Consider the following 15,285-nt stretch of genomic DNA (forward strand, 5'->3'; position numbering starts at 1 on the left):
TTACCCATATTAGGATTTGCATATAATATTGCCAACATTCGACAACAACTTTTAGTTCATTAGGAGATAATGTATGGATTTCAACCTAGAGCTCTGATTGCAGTGGGACTTGTAAAAGAGGAGGTTCAGGTGGCTAAAGACTTATGAATCAAATGCTTAACTAGGCAAGGACAGCATTAAAAGGACTCAAGGTAGAGCAAGACATTATGCGAGTCCACATCATAGAAAATTGGAATATGAAGAAAATAAGAAAGTCTAATATTCAAGTGCGCAAACCATTAAAAACCTAAAAACTTAAAAACGGGTAAATGTCCAAAGTTGTTTCCTAGGTGTTGTGAACCATTCGTAATACTTAACAGAATTGGAGAACTCGCTTACAAATTAAGAGTGTAGAGTACATGTATTTTTTCATGAAAAATGGACTTGAAAGGAAATTAGGAGAGGATGATCATCACATAGGAATGAGGTGTCCTAATTGAAGTCGTTAAACCTACATCTTTACCGCATGAATGAGGAAATTTTTTAGATAGACAAGCAAAACAAACCAGATATGCATCAAGAATGTTTAGTTAAATGGAAAGATACAAAATATATAAAGAATGTTTGGTTAAATGGAAAGATAGACTTGAAGCGTGGTTTGTTGAAGAAGGCCCGGAGTTCTTACACTTAAACCTCAAACTATATTTTTTTTCTTTTCTACCCATCATGAACAACAATGTTAAGGCCAAGGTGGAGGCTTCCAAATTGGTTCTAACTTCTCAAGTAGAAACCACGCCCTAGAGAAGTTCACTACCCAAGTGGGTGATGTAGTTTTAAGTACCTTAGGGGTAGATTGTGCTCCAAAATTGGTTCTTGTTCCATTATATATAAATCCATCAACAATTAAGAAAGAATTGCAAGAAAAATCCAATTCTATGAGTAATCTACTTGAACTCAATGATAATAGCCTACAAAATTGCTCTACATATACATGCAAACTAACCTTAATACAAGAAACTAGAAAATGTTTCTTAGGAGTAGCCCAATTTGAGAGCATGTTAGATGGTTGACCAAGTAATGGAACCTTCCAACCTTGGAAAACTATTGGAATTGCTACAAATGAGAAATGTGATGCGAATGAGACTATGTGGCAAAGCTCCTTTGATTAAATCACTTTTAACGGAGAAAATCAAAGATTTGGCATAGCAGCAATTCGCATCAAGTACAGGATGATGGTGTGTGTCGTCACAAATCACAATCCGCGCTCCAAATCTCTTCATTCGTGCGATGTACTTCTAACAACAGCGTGATCGCGTAGCATGTGGAAGATTTTGCTCTCCCACAAGCAGCACGGCCCGATACGCATGGCGGCGCTTTGTGCCGCCTCTGGTATTCGAGAGTGAAGAGAGCGGTGGCAGGTGCGGTTGAAGGAACCAGGACGACTCGCAGGGACTAAAAGGTGGAACTTGGAAGTTGGAACATGGAAGTATGAGATTGAGTGATGAGGGGCAGCAGAAACGGAACTGATTGGAAAGAGAGGGGAAGATCGCTATTATTATCCAGCAGAGAGAACTTAGAAGGGCACCACGAGGCTCTTTTGGGAGCCCGCGTTCTGCTAGGGGCCTCCTCATTGAGCTGTTGAGAGAAGAAGCCGACCGAAGCGGGGGGAATGAGCGCCTTGCCGGCGGGAAATATGGCGCGGGAGCCGGCCTGAGCGATCGGGGCACTTGCAAAAGGCGCATCGGGAAGCAAACTTTGTCTGATCGCGTGGCAGCGAGAGCACAGCAAAAGGGCCTTGCCACCTCCGCCATAACCAGCAGATCTCGAGCTCTCAGTCCAATCTAGAGCGATTGGCCTCTGTACAAATCCTCTGTGGGGATGAAGGAAGCTGAGCACTGATGAGCAGGTTCTCGGTTTTCAGCTGGAAGATCGCAGTACCATCGTCACCACCAGGAGCATTGGCGACAACGTACGAGAGAGAGAGAGAGAGAGAGAGAGAGAGAGAGAGAGATCCACCATCGCCTCGCCCCCACCGCTCATCAACCTCAGAAAAGCATTGGTACCGGTCGTTCCTCCTCCTCTGAGAACGGGAGGTTCTCTCCTGCTCCTTCTCCTTTCCCCTCTCACATTTGTCTCGTCCAAACGCAATACGTCCAATGTATAGAGATTCACTTTGTCATTTAAGTCGCCCTCCCTTTTTTTCCTTGGATCCACTCATCGAGAGATTGTAGACGATCGTGACTTTTTTGGGTCACGTTTTCTGTAAACACAAAACAAGTCCCTCCTATCGACTCCGCTTTTTCTATCCTAGTTGCATGACCGTACTCCTCCGGGAATCCCCGAGCGGTTAGTGCATATACCGACAAGTTCTCTTGTAGTATTCTTGATCACTCTCGCGCTTCGATCTTTGTATCTAGGACCCCTCTTTCTGGTCACGAGAGGGACTGGATTGAATCGTCCTTTGAATATCGGCTCTGATGAACCTGTTTTCTTTTTCTCCGCAGCTTGGAGATACTGTTAGAAGAGAAATAAAGCTAGAACTAAGAAGGTAGGAAGTTCCTTTGGAGACGCTTCGAAGAGTCCAGAGCTGAGGAGAACCCAGAGCGGCATATGGCCTCTGTGAGTGTGGGGCCTCAATTTGCATTAAGATTAGGAGGCACGAGTGCGGTGGGTGCGCTGAAGGCAGGAACTAGTGGAGTGGAACAACTGCCTAAAGAGATGCACGACATGAAGATCAGGGATGACAGAGGTGACACTGAAGATAGGGTACGTTGGAGCTCTCGTTGGTTGTTTTCAGCGAAGGCCCCTTCCCGGTTGTCAATGAGAGTAGAGACGTTGGGGTAATCAGTGTACCAGGGTTTCAGGGCTTTCCTTGCGTTAGTTTTCTTTCAGGGTTCCCTGCATTAGTTTTGTTCATTTTCTATGAATTACTAAGTTCAATTTGTAATTCTGGGATGCCAATGCAGGACATTGAGGCAGCAGTTGTGGATGGAAATGGAACTGAGACTGGTCATATGATAGTGACGACTATAGGTGGCAAGAATGGACAACCAAAGCAAGTGCGTTATTCGTTGATTCGTCTTTAAGTTGATGATCTAGAAACTCTGCAACAGTCCGTGTTTACTAATATCTAGAATGGGTTGCAGACCATCAGCTACATGGCTGAACGTGTTGTAGGCACAGGGTCTTTTGGTGTTGTTTTCCAGGTCAGTAAAGCATCCTGTTTGTCACTATTCATCGTATGGAATGTGAGGCCCTAAAGTTGTGAACCTCTTCAAGGGGCAGCTTGCAATTTGCCTTGTCACAGGGAAAATGTCTCGAGACAGGGGAGACCGTTGCTATAAAGAAGGTTCTTCAAGATAAAAGATATAAAAATAGGGAGCTACAGATCATGCGTCTTCTGGACCATCCCAATGTTGTCTCTCTGAAGCATTGCTTCTACTCCTCTACAGAGAAAGATGAGGTTTATCTCAATCTGGTTTTAGAATTTGTCCCAGAGACAGTATATCGCATTGCCAAGCATTACACCCGTATGAGTCAAAGGATGCCTCTTATATTTGTGAAGTTATACACTTATCAGGTGAATGTTGTAAATTCATTTCCACTTTTCCATTTATAAGCTTTGTTTTGCTGGCTTGTCTGGAAGATATAAGGAGCCATGCATGATGAATACAGTGCAATTTCTGTGCAGATTTGTAGGGCACTGGCTTATACTCATGGGGCAGTTGGTGTGTGTCATCGTGACATTAAGCCACAGAATCTTCTGGTGGGTTGGAGCAGAGAAGTCGTTTAATGAAGCCCTGATCTGGAATACTGTACTTAGACTTTTAATATCTGTAGATGACAACACCATGAGGGTCTGGCTGTTCACACATACACATTAGCACACCTTATGCCATTGTCCCAGCATATGACCATCTAAATATAACCACCTTTCATCAGATGCATTTAAATAATTATCAGCTTATTGGGATTGCTATGTGCAAATGCACTAAGTTATAAACATGTAACTTTGGTGCGTTGTTATCGATATCCATGATTGCATTCTACTCTGTGCTTCTGCAGGTGAATCCGCATACTCATCAGCTAAAGCTATGTGACTTTGGGAGTGCCAAAGTTTTGGTAGGCACCTCAACAATGCTATGTTCTCTAGAAGCAGTTGGAATTCTAGTTTTCTAGAAAACCACAATGATGGTTAGCTATTCGATTTTGCATATGACCACTTGCATCACATGCTCTACATTTCTGCTTAGTGGTTTTCATCATGGATGGACTGGCCATGGCTCCAGGTGAAAGGGGAAACAAATATATCTTATATCTGCTCTCGCTATTATCGTGCACCGGAGCTCATCTTTGGGGCTGTGGAGTATACTACTGCCATTGACATATGGTCCGTTGGGTGTGTCTTGGCTGAGCTTATGCTTGGACAGGTGCTTGCTTTTTATAAAAGTATTCTTTGCATTAGTTGTATCATCCAATAGCGATTCAGAAATTTTCCAATGGAACGAGTTTTCCTTGTCAAACCCAACAGCCTATTTTCCCGGGAGAAAGTGGTGTTGATCAGCTTGTTGAGATAATAAAGGTATGGTTCTTTTAGCTTTTTCTAGTTCCAGTACAGCTGCTTGAACAGTACAATAAACATTCTAAACTGTATTTATTCTGTTCAATCGAAACATCGATACCTCACTCCTCTAGTCATTGATATGTGGATTTATTTGGAGACTGTATGCCTTGAATTCACGGTTGCTGGGTTTTACTTTGAGGCACTAGGTAACAATCTTTAATGCAACCTTGAATTTGGGATGGTGCAAGTCAGGAAGTCTCAACATTTTGTCAGCAATATTTTGACCAAAGTTTAACTACAGGTTTTGGGTACTCCGACTCGAGAGGAGATTAAGTGCATGAACCCCAACTATACAGATTTCAAATTTCCCCAGATAAAGGCCCATCCATGGCACAAGGTACAGGGTGAGGGGTTTTTATTTTTGCTTGTCAATATTGCTGCATGGGGGACTCGGCTACTGAATCAGAAATATGACGCGGTCCTGTGCCAGAGAGAGAGAGAGAGAGAGAGAGAGAGAGAGAGGTATCAGTTGTAGAAGATCCAATGGGTCTAAAGAATGAGCTAAAATTCAATAGATCAAATGGAGGTCCTAAATTAGATAGTCCTCTTGAAAACTCTCACAATAAAGGCTATCCAACCTTAATCACCCACACAAAAAAAGCAAACTTTTGAAGGAAAGATACTAGCATTTCAATGAGATACACAACAGTATATTTGTATGCCTGTATCTAGAATCAATGTGCAAATACAAAATATAGCCTATGAGTGTGATCCATACTGATGCTAAGGGTTGGATGATTGTTCTGTCTTGCTGTGAGGGGAGATGTGAAGCTGGCTATTTTATTAAAGAGCGAGATAGATACACGGGCCCAAGAGTGCCTAGTTGAAGGTACCAATGTTTATCTAATCACAAAGCCTTTATGAGGCAGGGTAAGTTTCCAATTGATCATTTTGGACCATTATACATGTCTTCCCTTGGTTTTGTTGGGATGGGTTGTATGTTTCGCTTTATGTGACTATCCTCTCATTTGTATCTCCACCTTTCGACTTTGCAGCAAGAGCCTCAAGTATCAAGACTTTTGGCATCTCACATGATGTAGTTGTAATCGGCAAGGTGCCTGGAACACTCTTTCAATAACTGTGCCCGTCCTAACCACCAAGTGTGGAATAGAGAGAGAGAGAGAGAGAGAGACTTGTGGACATCATGGTTATGCTAACCACTATCTTCAGTCTTTATGTTGGGGCGGCAATCACCAGTAATACCCCTCTGTACAACGATTTGTCTGCCTCGTTGAAGAGGGCAGGTCTGAGTCCCACTGAAGGGCTATACCGAAGCTGTGAGACTGTCCATGGCTGAGGCTATGTCCTCGACGGTTCCCCGTAGAGGCTATGTGGTCTGCTACTGAAGAGGCTGCTGTGACTGCTGCTGCTGGAGCTGTGTGGGCTCTTGGAACTGCTGCATCGACTGTGGCTGCTGGGTGTCTGGAGAGGCTGCGGGGTGTCTCGAGCTTTTGCTGTTGCTGTTGGGGCTTCTGCTGCTTTGGGGGACTGCTGGACTGAATGGGGAATGCCCCTTTCGTATAGGGATATGACTGGAAGAGGGCCGAATACCTGCAGGATGCCACAGACTGATGCAAACTGTGGCGCAGACTGTTGACCTGGGTTGACATCGTCCTGCCCTTGCTGAGACCTGCTGCTGTGGGCTGCTGGGCTGAGAATTGCCATGTAGACAGCCATGCCATGTGCTAGTGATATCCCCTTCTGCTGATACTGCAACAGAAGGCAAAACTGAAGACCCTTATCCATCTACTGCTTGAGCTTGTGGCTTGTGCCAGGTCATCGATAGATTGGAAATGGTGTGGTCCTATCAATTGAGTACTGCGCAGTGGTTAGCAAGCCATGGTGCACCTAAGATGATGTGTGCTGGGCCTAATTGGGTGACAATGAAGGTTCGCTTTGTTGGAGTTTAGCTGGACACACCCTGTCACGTCAGCCATAATCACGGAAGCCACGGCTTGGTTATGGTGAGGCGGGAAACCAGAGGGCTTGACAGTGTTTGGGAGGGAGCTTAGAGGGATAGGGTCTAAGGACAATCCTAGGCATAAAATGGAGTGCTATGCGAAGGCCTAAAGGGCAAGGGAGTACTAAGATCCAGCCATAATTATGGTGAGGCGGGAAACCAGAGGGCTTGACAGTGCTTGGGAGGGAGCTTAGAGGGATAGGGTCTAAGGACAATCCTAGGCATAAAATGGAGTGCTATGCTAAGGCCTAAAGGGCAAGGGAGTACTAAGGTCCATTATAAACACATGGCATGAAAGAAGGCTCGATGTGGCGGTTCAGGGGAGGATTTTATAGAGCTCTTCACAGCCCTCACAATAATAGAAGGGAAGGCACGACGGGAGATATGGAGAGATTGGAGCATAGAGTCTGTGGCTGGGTGGAGAACATAACTAAGAGCCCTCTATTTTAGCTGTCATAATACCTCCCCATTTGTAAACCCCCATATGAGGAAAGTGAGAGCATGGGGGAGGTGGACTATGATATGTTGGGGCTGCCACATGGGCAGCACATTGGATGCCATAATGGCCAGCATACTAGCAAATAAAAGATCAGACATGGGGCTGCCATATGGGCAGCACATAGTCTGCCATGTGCACAGCACTTACAGAAGAAGAGTACCTGGCCATGAGTGGAGCTCCTGGTGGTGTAGGGAGCAGATATGTGGCAAGGTCGAAGCAGTCTGGAGGAATCAGGAGGCCTGGAGCAGCCCGACAGCATCCAAGGGACCTGTGCAGGTCTGCTTGGAGATTTTGGAGCAGACAAGGCAAGGTGGGACAGCCCGGGATGGTCAGGAACTGTCTGGGATTCATAGGCACCTGCAGGAGGAGCTGTACGGGTGGTTGCAGCAGCCTGTACGGAGCCCTGGCAGAGATTTCAGGGGCTGGAAAGGACCAGAACAGACGTGAATTGACAGCCAGCTATATGGGCTGGAAACAGCCGGGGATAGACCCCGACTCAAGCAGGGAAAGGCCTGGCCAGGCCAGTGGTTGTGTGCCACGTGGCCAGGTGGGGCCATGCAGGCTAGGTTGGGCTGGTCCAGGCCAGCCAACTTGGGTCAGTTGGTACAGACCAGGATTCAGCCCCCACAGACTCTAGGGTTGGCCAGATCTGGTCGGGTATTTTGGGGGGTCTATGGCCCTATAGAACGGAGCCTCTGGGCTCACAAATCATCCATTTGAGGAGTACTTTGGCAGTAGATTGGAGCAGCAGATCAGCAAGGATTGGGCCATCATCCAGGAGGACCTGAAGAGGCCGATTGCTGCAGACATAGCTGAGAAGGTGGCTTCATCCTAGGATGTACACCAAGGCAGCAAGGAGGACTGATCAAAGGTGACCTTGGGCCTCATCATTGGCTGCGTTCCAGAACAGCAAGTAGGTCAAGCATCCAGGTCAAGCATTGCCTTATTTTGTGGCTATCCGGGAGGTCAGCTTGAAGGTGCCTTTGCGCGGCATGGCAATGACACTCATCTAAGCTGAGAGGGAGCATGCAGGCTGAGTGTTCTGGGAGTGCCACAGAGGTGGGGTGCACATCTTGATAGCACTTTACTAGTATGAGTTTTTTAGAGAATCGTTACGGCAATCTCTGTATGATGCTTGTCATCATGATGTGCTCTCTTCTTCATGGTCATTGGGATGCTTTGTTCACCAGGGCTTTCCTCCCAATGCTTTTCTTTTTGCCATTGCCACGCATCCTCTCCTAATGCATATGGATGATTTGGTTTTGCACCGGCGTTTGCATGGCACAGAGGCGCTCCTTTTGTTAGTCAGGGCTACGCGATGATTCCTTCCTTTTTCTCAGGAATTCTGAATTGGATGTTGGACATCTTATGTAGGCCCTTAATGTATTTGGTCTTGCAGTTGGACTGAAGGTGAACTTTGCCATATCCAAACTCCTTCCTCTACATGTGTGCTATTGGCACCACATTTTATGGCTTGGACTGGTATTGTCCTCTGATTAGATTGTGCAACATTTGGCTACCCCATTGGTTGGCATATTTCTTTGCCACAGGAAAGACTGGGTATTATAGAAGTTATTTCATAAGATGGATTATTGGAAGCTGTCGACATGTTCGTCTTCAGATAGTCCAGTCCATTATTATGGCCTATGTATAGTTTCACTTACCATTAATTCCTTGGTCTTTCACAAATATTGAGAAAGTTATATCCAGGGCTATGGAATGCCTTTGGCGCACATGTTCATCTTTAGATAGTGCAGTCCATTATTATGGCCTATGTATAGTTTCACTTACCATTAATTCCTTGGTCTTTTACAGATTACGAGAAATTTATATCCAGGGCTATGGAATGCCTTTGGCGCACCAAAACAGATTGTAAAGCACTTCGGCTTCTTAATTACAACTATGTTTGTTTGCCCAAAATGCATGGGGGTTTAAATATTTTGAGCATTTGCACTCATCTGATAGCTCGCAAGGCTACTCTTTTGCTTACTTTCCTGGAGCAACATCAGCCATGGACACTTATGCTCTCGTGTCAGAGTACTTCACTCTGTACTGATGCCTTTGTCGGATTCCTGCTCTATCGGCTGTTATTTTTGGGCATCTACATGGCAATATTCCTGGCTGACCAGTCCATTGTCTACTCCATTTTCTACTTGTCTGCTCCACAATTGGCAACTTCTTTTGGAACATCTGCATTGGTCAGGCCTTCCTCCAGATCTTGGAAATGCACTCCGTTTGCCAGAGCATTCAATGGAGACTTGCGTTTGATCCCCCCCCCCCCCCCTCCCCGCCCCGAAAAAAAAAAAAAGTGTATGTGGTGTCTTGAGCCACAGGATTTCTTGCTTCTGTTACAACAATTGCTTCAGGCTCGTTTCCCTAATGCTTCTTTCAGAAAGCATTTTTGGTGGTTTGGTTTTCATCCGGCAGGGTTTTGATCTCCTTTTTTGTAGGGTTTGTTATTGGGCTCTATGGACCCTATGGAAGGACCGCAACCATCGGGTCTTTGGTGATCCCACTCTTGCTGGATATCAGTTCTTCCAGGCATCTCTATGGCAATCGCTCTATGATTAGATTATCCCGCTTTCTTGTCATATAATGATATCTTCTTGTTATTGGGCTCTATGGACCCTATGGAAGGACTGCAACCATCGGTCTTTGGTGATCCCACTCTTGCTGGATATCAGTTCTTCCAGGCATCTCTATGGCAATCGCTCTATGATTAGATTATCCCGCTTTCTTGTCATATGATGATATCTTCTGATGCTTGTACCTGGAGGTACCTGCTTTTGGGACTGTTTCTTGTAATATAATCTTCAATGGATTTCACCTTTTTTTAAAAAAGTGTGTAGAATATATATATATATATATATAGAGAGAGAGAGAGAGCAGGACCTTGTAAGGGACAGGGGGGGAAAGTCTACTGAAGAAAATTGCTTTGGAAAGATCTTTTGAATTGAATCAATTGGATGCAGATTTTTCACAAGAGAATGCCCCCAGAAGCAGTGGATTTGGTTTCTAGACTATTACAATATTCTCCCAGCCTTCGTTTCACAGCAGTAAGCTCTGAACTTTTGTCGTCTGATATTGTTTCCCAAGTGTCGACAATAGTCTCCCAGCCTTTGTTTCACAGCAGTAAGCTCTGAACTTTTGTCGTCTGATATTGTTTCCCAAGTGTCAACAATACTAACACCAATTTTCTTTTACAAACTTTCCAGCTGGAAGCTTGTATTCATCCTTTCTTTGATGAGTTACGTGATCCAAATACTCGGCTACCCAATGGGCGTCCTCTGCCTCCACTTTTCAATTTCAAGCCACAAGGTATGGCAGACTAAATTTTTGTGTGATTACTTAATTACCATCCTGATATCACGCTCCTTGCATTAAAAGTAATTCGTAAACGTCAGCATCAGATCACGTGGTAGCATTGAATCTGAAATGTATTTATAGAACCTTCATACAATTTTCTGTGCATCTGCTCCAAGCGCTACTGTAAATGGAATGGTGGTACCACACAACTATGCACTTATTTATTTCTTGGTTATCATAATTGATGGATGGATGGCTATGCAATTTTACACCATAGAGTTCTTTTTAGTATTATATTGCAGTATGATACAAACCTGTCAGTTTCAACATGACTGCTTTTAGTGTGTATTAGGCTGTAAAATGTTAAGCATATCTTTGTGTGTGCGTTAGGAGTTACTTGAAATCATAGTACAACTAATAAGCAAATCAAGATCAATAATTTCTATACTGAGTAATTGTTGATGATTGCAGAATTAAGAGGTGCCACCGCTGACATGATGCAGAAGTTGATCCCTGAACAAGCACGAAAGAAACATCCATTTTTGGGCTTTCAGTAGCAAGAGTTCAGCGACTCTTTATTGCAAAGAATTATGGTTGTTATCTGTGGTGTAGATAGGGTGCGCCTTCGCCAAGTAGTTCCTGTTGAACTCTGCACTCTCCTTCAAACTTACATGCACTATTGTCTTATTCATGCTAAGCTTCCTCAAGCATGGTGCGAAGTCCACCCCTTCCTGGAAGGTTTTGAGTTGGTGAAAGCCTGCAGAACATTACAATGTGAGTAGTGGGAGGAACACAATGCATCGAAATCAACAAACATTTCCTCCATGCCAGGCTACACTGAATTGAGTTTACAAGGGACCTTGCAGTTTTGTGTCAGGCTCTCAAGGCAGCATTTTGTTAAGCTAGGTGCTGGTATTCAGGTATTCGAATGAGCAACTGCTGGCAACCCTTTCTCTAACTGGCCATTGGTTCATTTGATGATGTGAATGTGGTATCAGATATTAGTTGAGCTTAAGAATTCTCCTGACTATAGCCTTTTCATTTTTTACTGTACGGACTGTGAGGTCAGCCGTTTGTTTTTGTAGGCAATGTTCACAAGTGCCTTAATATATTTGGAACCCTTAATGAGTGCTCTTGTTTGGGATAGAATCCCAGATCTGGATCCAAATCGCAAGTGAAAATTATGGGATATTAAGAGGTTTTTGTTGGACATTATTCTGGGAGAATATATGGGACAGCTATCGCCATGAAAAATCCTAGCATTAGGTGTTTTGTACAGAATCAAGGCATGTGCTTTGGGCACTTGTAGTTATTGTTCCCCCTAGTTTGTTTGCTTGCTTGCTTGCTTTGTTTTTTTTGAGGGGGGGAGGGAAGGGGGAGGGCATGTGACAAGATTTAGTCAAGGGATGTGACTAAATTGGAAGAGAATTTCTGAGGATGTCTTGGGGTGTCACCAGTGTGCCTCAACTGACACCTGGTGACTTGAGCATCTCAGTCTAATGGCTTCTCTATTGCTGTTATCAGATTGCGGGGAGGGCATGTTACAAGATTTAGGCAAGCGATGTGACTACATTGGAAGATAATTTCACAGCTTATAGAAGGTTTTTTTCTGAGGATGTCTTGGGGTGTCACCAGTGTGCCTCAATTGACACCTGGTGACTTGAGCATCTCTGTCTAATGGCTTCTCTATGCTGTTATCGGATTGCTGTGAGACAACCATGTAGTAAAAAGTAGAGGTTTCTTCTCTAGTAAATGAAAGAAAAACGTAAAAAGATTGGGTGTCACCAGTTTGCCTCAACCAACACGTGTTGACTTAAGCTTCTCTGCTTGATGACATCTCTGGTGCTGTCGTCGAATGTTGTATGACTTAATCAAGCCGTTGAATTGAGCTTCTCATTTTGATGACATCTCTCATGTTGTAAACAAGAATGCCTCGACCCTGAGCACATAAGGTCTCGTGATGATCTTGGGTGTGCCTTGGCGGTCACCTTGTTGGCAATAATCCAAAAGTGTCGATCTAAAAGAGGACAAGGATGTTAGAGTGAAATTATTTGGGATGTGAGAGTAACGAGCTCCTTCAAGCAAGTGGGGTCATCCTCGTTCTCAGTCAGCATAATAGTCTGAGCAACCAATGTTGTCCTCCACCTTCATGAAGGCTCCTAGTAACCTCTGGCTCCTTGGACAATTCTCAATGTCACGCATCAAGACATGTTCACCTAGGTCCTCATACCTAATCTCAGTAACAAGTCATCTCCAAGATAAGCTCTCCTTGTCTAGTTTGACCCCCTCTCCAACGGCGTTAGTGAAGCCATTCAAATGAAAGTTAGTCGAAAGAACCTCATCCAAAGATGCTATTGATACAACCTTTGCAATCCCTACTTGACAAAGGCACACTTATTTGAATCTAGGTCACTTGCCTTCTTGCGAAGGTACTTGTCTTTCAAATGCTTGAGTTGATCACAAATTTTGTGAGCCTAAGCCGAGGTCACATTTTTTCAATCAAAGGTCTCTCCAGTAGGCAACAACGCCCTTATGAGTCTTCCTTGGGGCTTTGATGTCAAGGACTGTTCCTTCTTGGCTCTAATACCATGTCAGAAAATAGAGAGCTGCTTGTTGTAGCAAACTCAACGCAAAACCACTTATCTGAGGGTTTGCAAAATGCACAAAACAAATCTCACTCCGTTGTGTACATACGTAATTACTGAAGGAGACACCTATATGAACAATGCACAGATAAATAGAACAGCTAAAAGATGTGCGCTCCAAAATGAACAAAACCTAATACAAACACTTGCTTAGTGTGCCATCATTTGATAGCCAGACGTGGACTCTTGGCACCTTGTGCTGTTGCCTTTAATCTCCCATCTGGCACCTTCACAAAACTTGTCAGAGTGCATGCTCACCAAGAGCTTTAATGAGTTTGTTGTAGTGATGCCGGCACTTCTCCCTGGTTGAGACTTGTAGCCTTGAGCGGATCCTTGGATCTCTCTATTGCATACCAGGGTCAGTCCAATGGGCCTTTATGTATGGCTAGATAGTCCCCAGTCTGACCTACGAGGCTACTACTGCTGTCGACTAGAACGAACTAAGTTGACCAGTTTGTTGACCTGCTAGTCAGCCGCCCTTGCCATGTGGCAGATGAGTCCATAGTCCTTGTAGACTGATAACTGTCCTCTGTCCCTATTGCCTTGCTCCAGTTGCATACCAAGTACCAAGGCCTATAAATGGCCCTTAGGCAATTAGCATGGAAACCTTAAACGCAACGCTTATCCACAACGCCACAGCTAAAACTTTTAACTTGTAGTAGATGAACTCAAATCGTCGTAGTTTCATAGTAGATTCTCTCCACAGAACAAGTTGAATTCTAGGGTTTACTAGGAAAACAAGAGCATGGAACAACCATTTGGTGGGAAGGTGAGGATGTCTGTAGAGCAACCGTAGAGATCTTATGACTTGTGTGTTACTTGGTTGCACATGGTACTAAAGTTATGATGGGTTGAAATAGACCTTGGACGCATGGTGCTTGTATGATCTAGGCTATCCTTGGTTCGTGAGGGGGATGGTTGGATGTAATTAATAATGGCATTAGAATCGCCTAAGAATGTTGGCATGTTCATGATCAAGGAGAGTGGTGCCATGGACGATTGGTGTTACTCAAATGGTACTTGTGCGCCAGAATGGCTTACCTGTGCAGTGTTGAACTTGGAGGAACAAGAACTGAGGGTTCATGGACTAAAAGATTGAGGATGCCTTTGACTTGTTCTTGAGAGGTGCCATGGACGATTGGTGTTACTCAAATGGTACTTGTGCGCCAGAATGGCTTACTTGTGCAGTGTTGAACTTGGAGGAACAAGAACTTAGGGTTCATGGACTAAAGATTGAGGATGCCTTTGACTTGTTCTTGAGAGCTTCTCCATGGAAGCTAATCGACGAGTGGGGACACATCAACTGGTCAGTGAGAGGAGGTGTGGGGCTATAGACTCACCTTCCAAACTTGTGAGCCCCAATATGAGTACTAGTTAGTACAAAGGGGGAGGATGACCTGAAATAGGGAAGGGCAATGCGGAAGCAAATGCCAGCCCTTCCCATGCCCACGCAAGTATATCTGAGAGCAAATAAAGGGTTGCCATATGACGAGCATGCAAGCTTCCATATGGGTATCAAGTATTGTGTATGTGGTTGCATGTGATGGCTACACAAGCTTAGTAGTGTTCGTGGAAGAGGGAAGAGGTGTTGGTAACAACAACACATGGAGCAAACGAGTAGACCTTGCAGATAAGCCTACAATGGTTGCCACAAGGGCCATTTATCGGCCTTGGTACTAGTTGGTAGAGGTCGGAGCACATCGGCAGGGACAGGATAGTGTGTTGGTATATATAGTACCCAAGTACTACTAGTTAATCATAGGGTTGACTTTATGCGACGGAGTCCAATTCAACACAACCATAAACGGGAGCCAATTGAAGTGATACAACATCAACACGCAAGCCATCCTCGACAATAAACATGAATGTGTACACCGATGATAGTAAGTGGAGTGGCTCCTTGTTTTTCTCGGAGTGCTCTTTTTCTCTGTTCTCCCTAAGGAAAATCCCCAATATAATGACAACCCCAAGTGATGTGCTTTCCTTGTCCTTCACCTTGGCTCATCATTATATCCTAGGCTTTGATACCAAATAAAAGTGAAGAGGAGTGTAAGAGGGTGGAGAAACAAGAGACCAAGATGTTTATTCCACAACGAATCACCCCAACAACAATTGGAAATACAAGAAAGGCTTTATGTTGGGGTATTTTGGAGTCTTCAGTATAAACAAAGTCCTAGTTTTAGCTTCAGCGTGACCAGGATTGTGGTTTGTCTTGTGTGAACTTGAGGATCACTTGACCTTTCACTTCTGTTGATTTGTGTGACATCATTTA

General features: G+C 44.4%; 1 protein-coding gene across 5 annotated transcripts; it reads left to right on the forward strand.

The window, feature by feature from the left end:
• The first annotated feature begins 1,248 nt into the window (after positions 1 to 1,248).
• Positions 1,249 to 11,472, forward strand: LOC147899837 (shaggy-related protein kinase epsilon-like). 5 transcript variants are annotated; one of them, XM_087376751.1, is made up of 13 exons: positions 1,249 to 2,072; positions 2,484 to 2,745; positions 2,946 to 3,038; positions 3,126 to 3,185; positions 3,287 to 3,559; positions 3,671 to 3,745; positions 4,045 to 4,101; positions 4,269 to 4,409; positions 4,511 to 4,561; positions 4,845 to 4,940; positions 10,035 to 10,118; positions 10,278 to 10,380; positions 10,840 to 11,472. In XM_087376751.1, the coding sequence occupies exons 2-13, from the start codon at positions 2,590 to 2,592 to the stop codon at positions 10,923 to 10,925; spliced, it is 1,275 nt and encodes a 424-aa protein (XP_087232877.1). In that variant the 5' UTR covers positions 1,249 to 2,072; positions 2,484 to 2,589; the 3' UTR covers positions 10,926 to 11,472. The 5 variants fall into 5 exon arrangements, with proteins under 5 accessions (XP_087232877.1, XP_087232879.1, XP_087232878.1 ...); XM_087376753.1 differs by having other exon boundaries at positions 1,249 to 2,044; XM_087376752.1 differs by having other exon boundaries at positions 1,249 to 2,038.
• The last annotated feature ends 3,813 nt before the right edge of the window (positions 11,473 to 15,285 follow it).

The sequence above is a fragment of the Dipteris shenzhenensis genome, chromosome 7, assembly GCF_047967505.1.
Source record: "Dipteris shenzhenensis isolate YYH24624 ecotype China chromosome 7, Dip_SZ_1.0, whole genome shotgun sequence".
Taxonomy (NCBI): Eukaryota; Viridiplantae; Streptophyta; class Polypodiopsida; order Gleicheniales; family Dipteridaceae; genus Dipteris; species Dipteris shenzhenensis.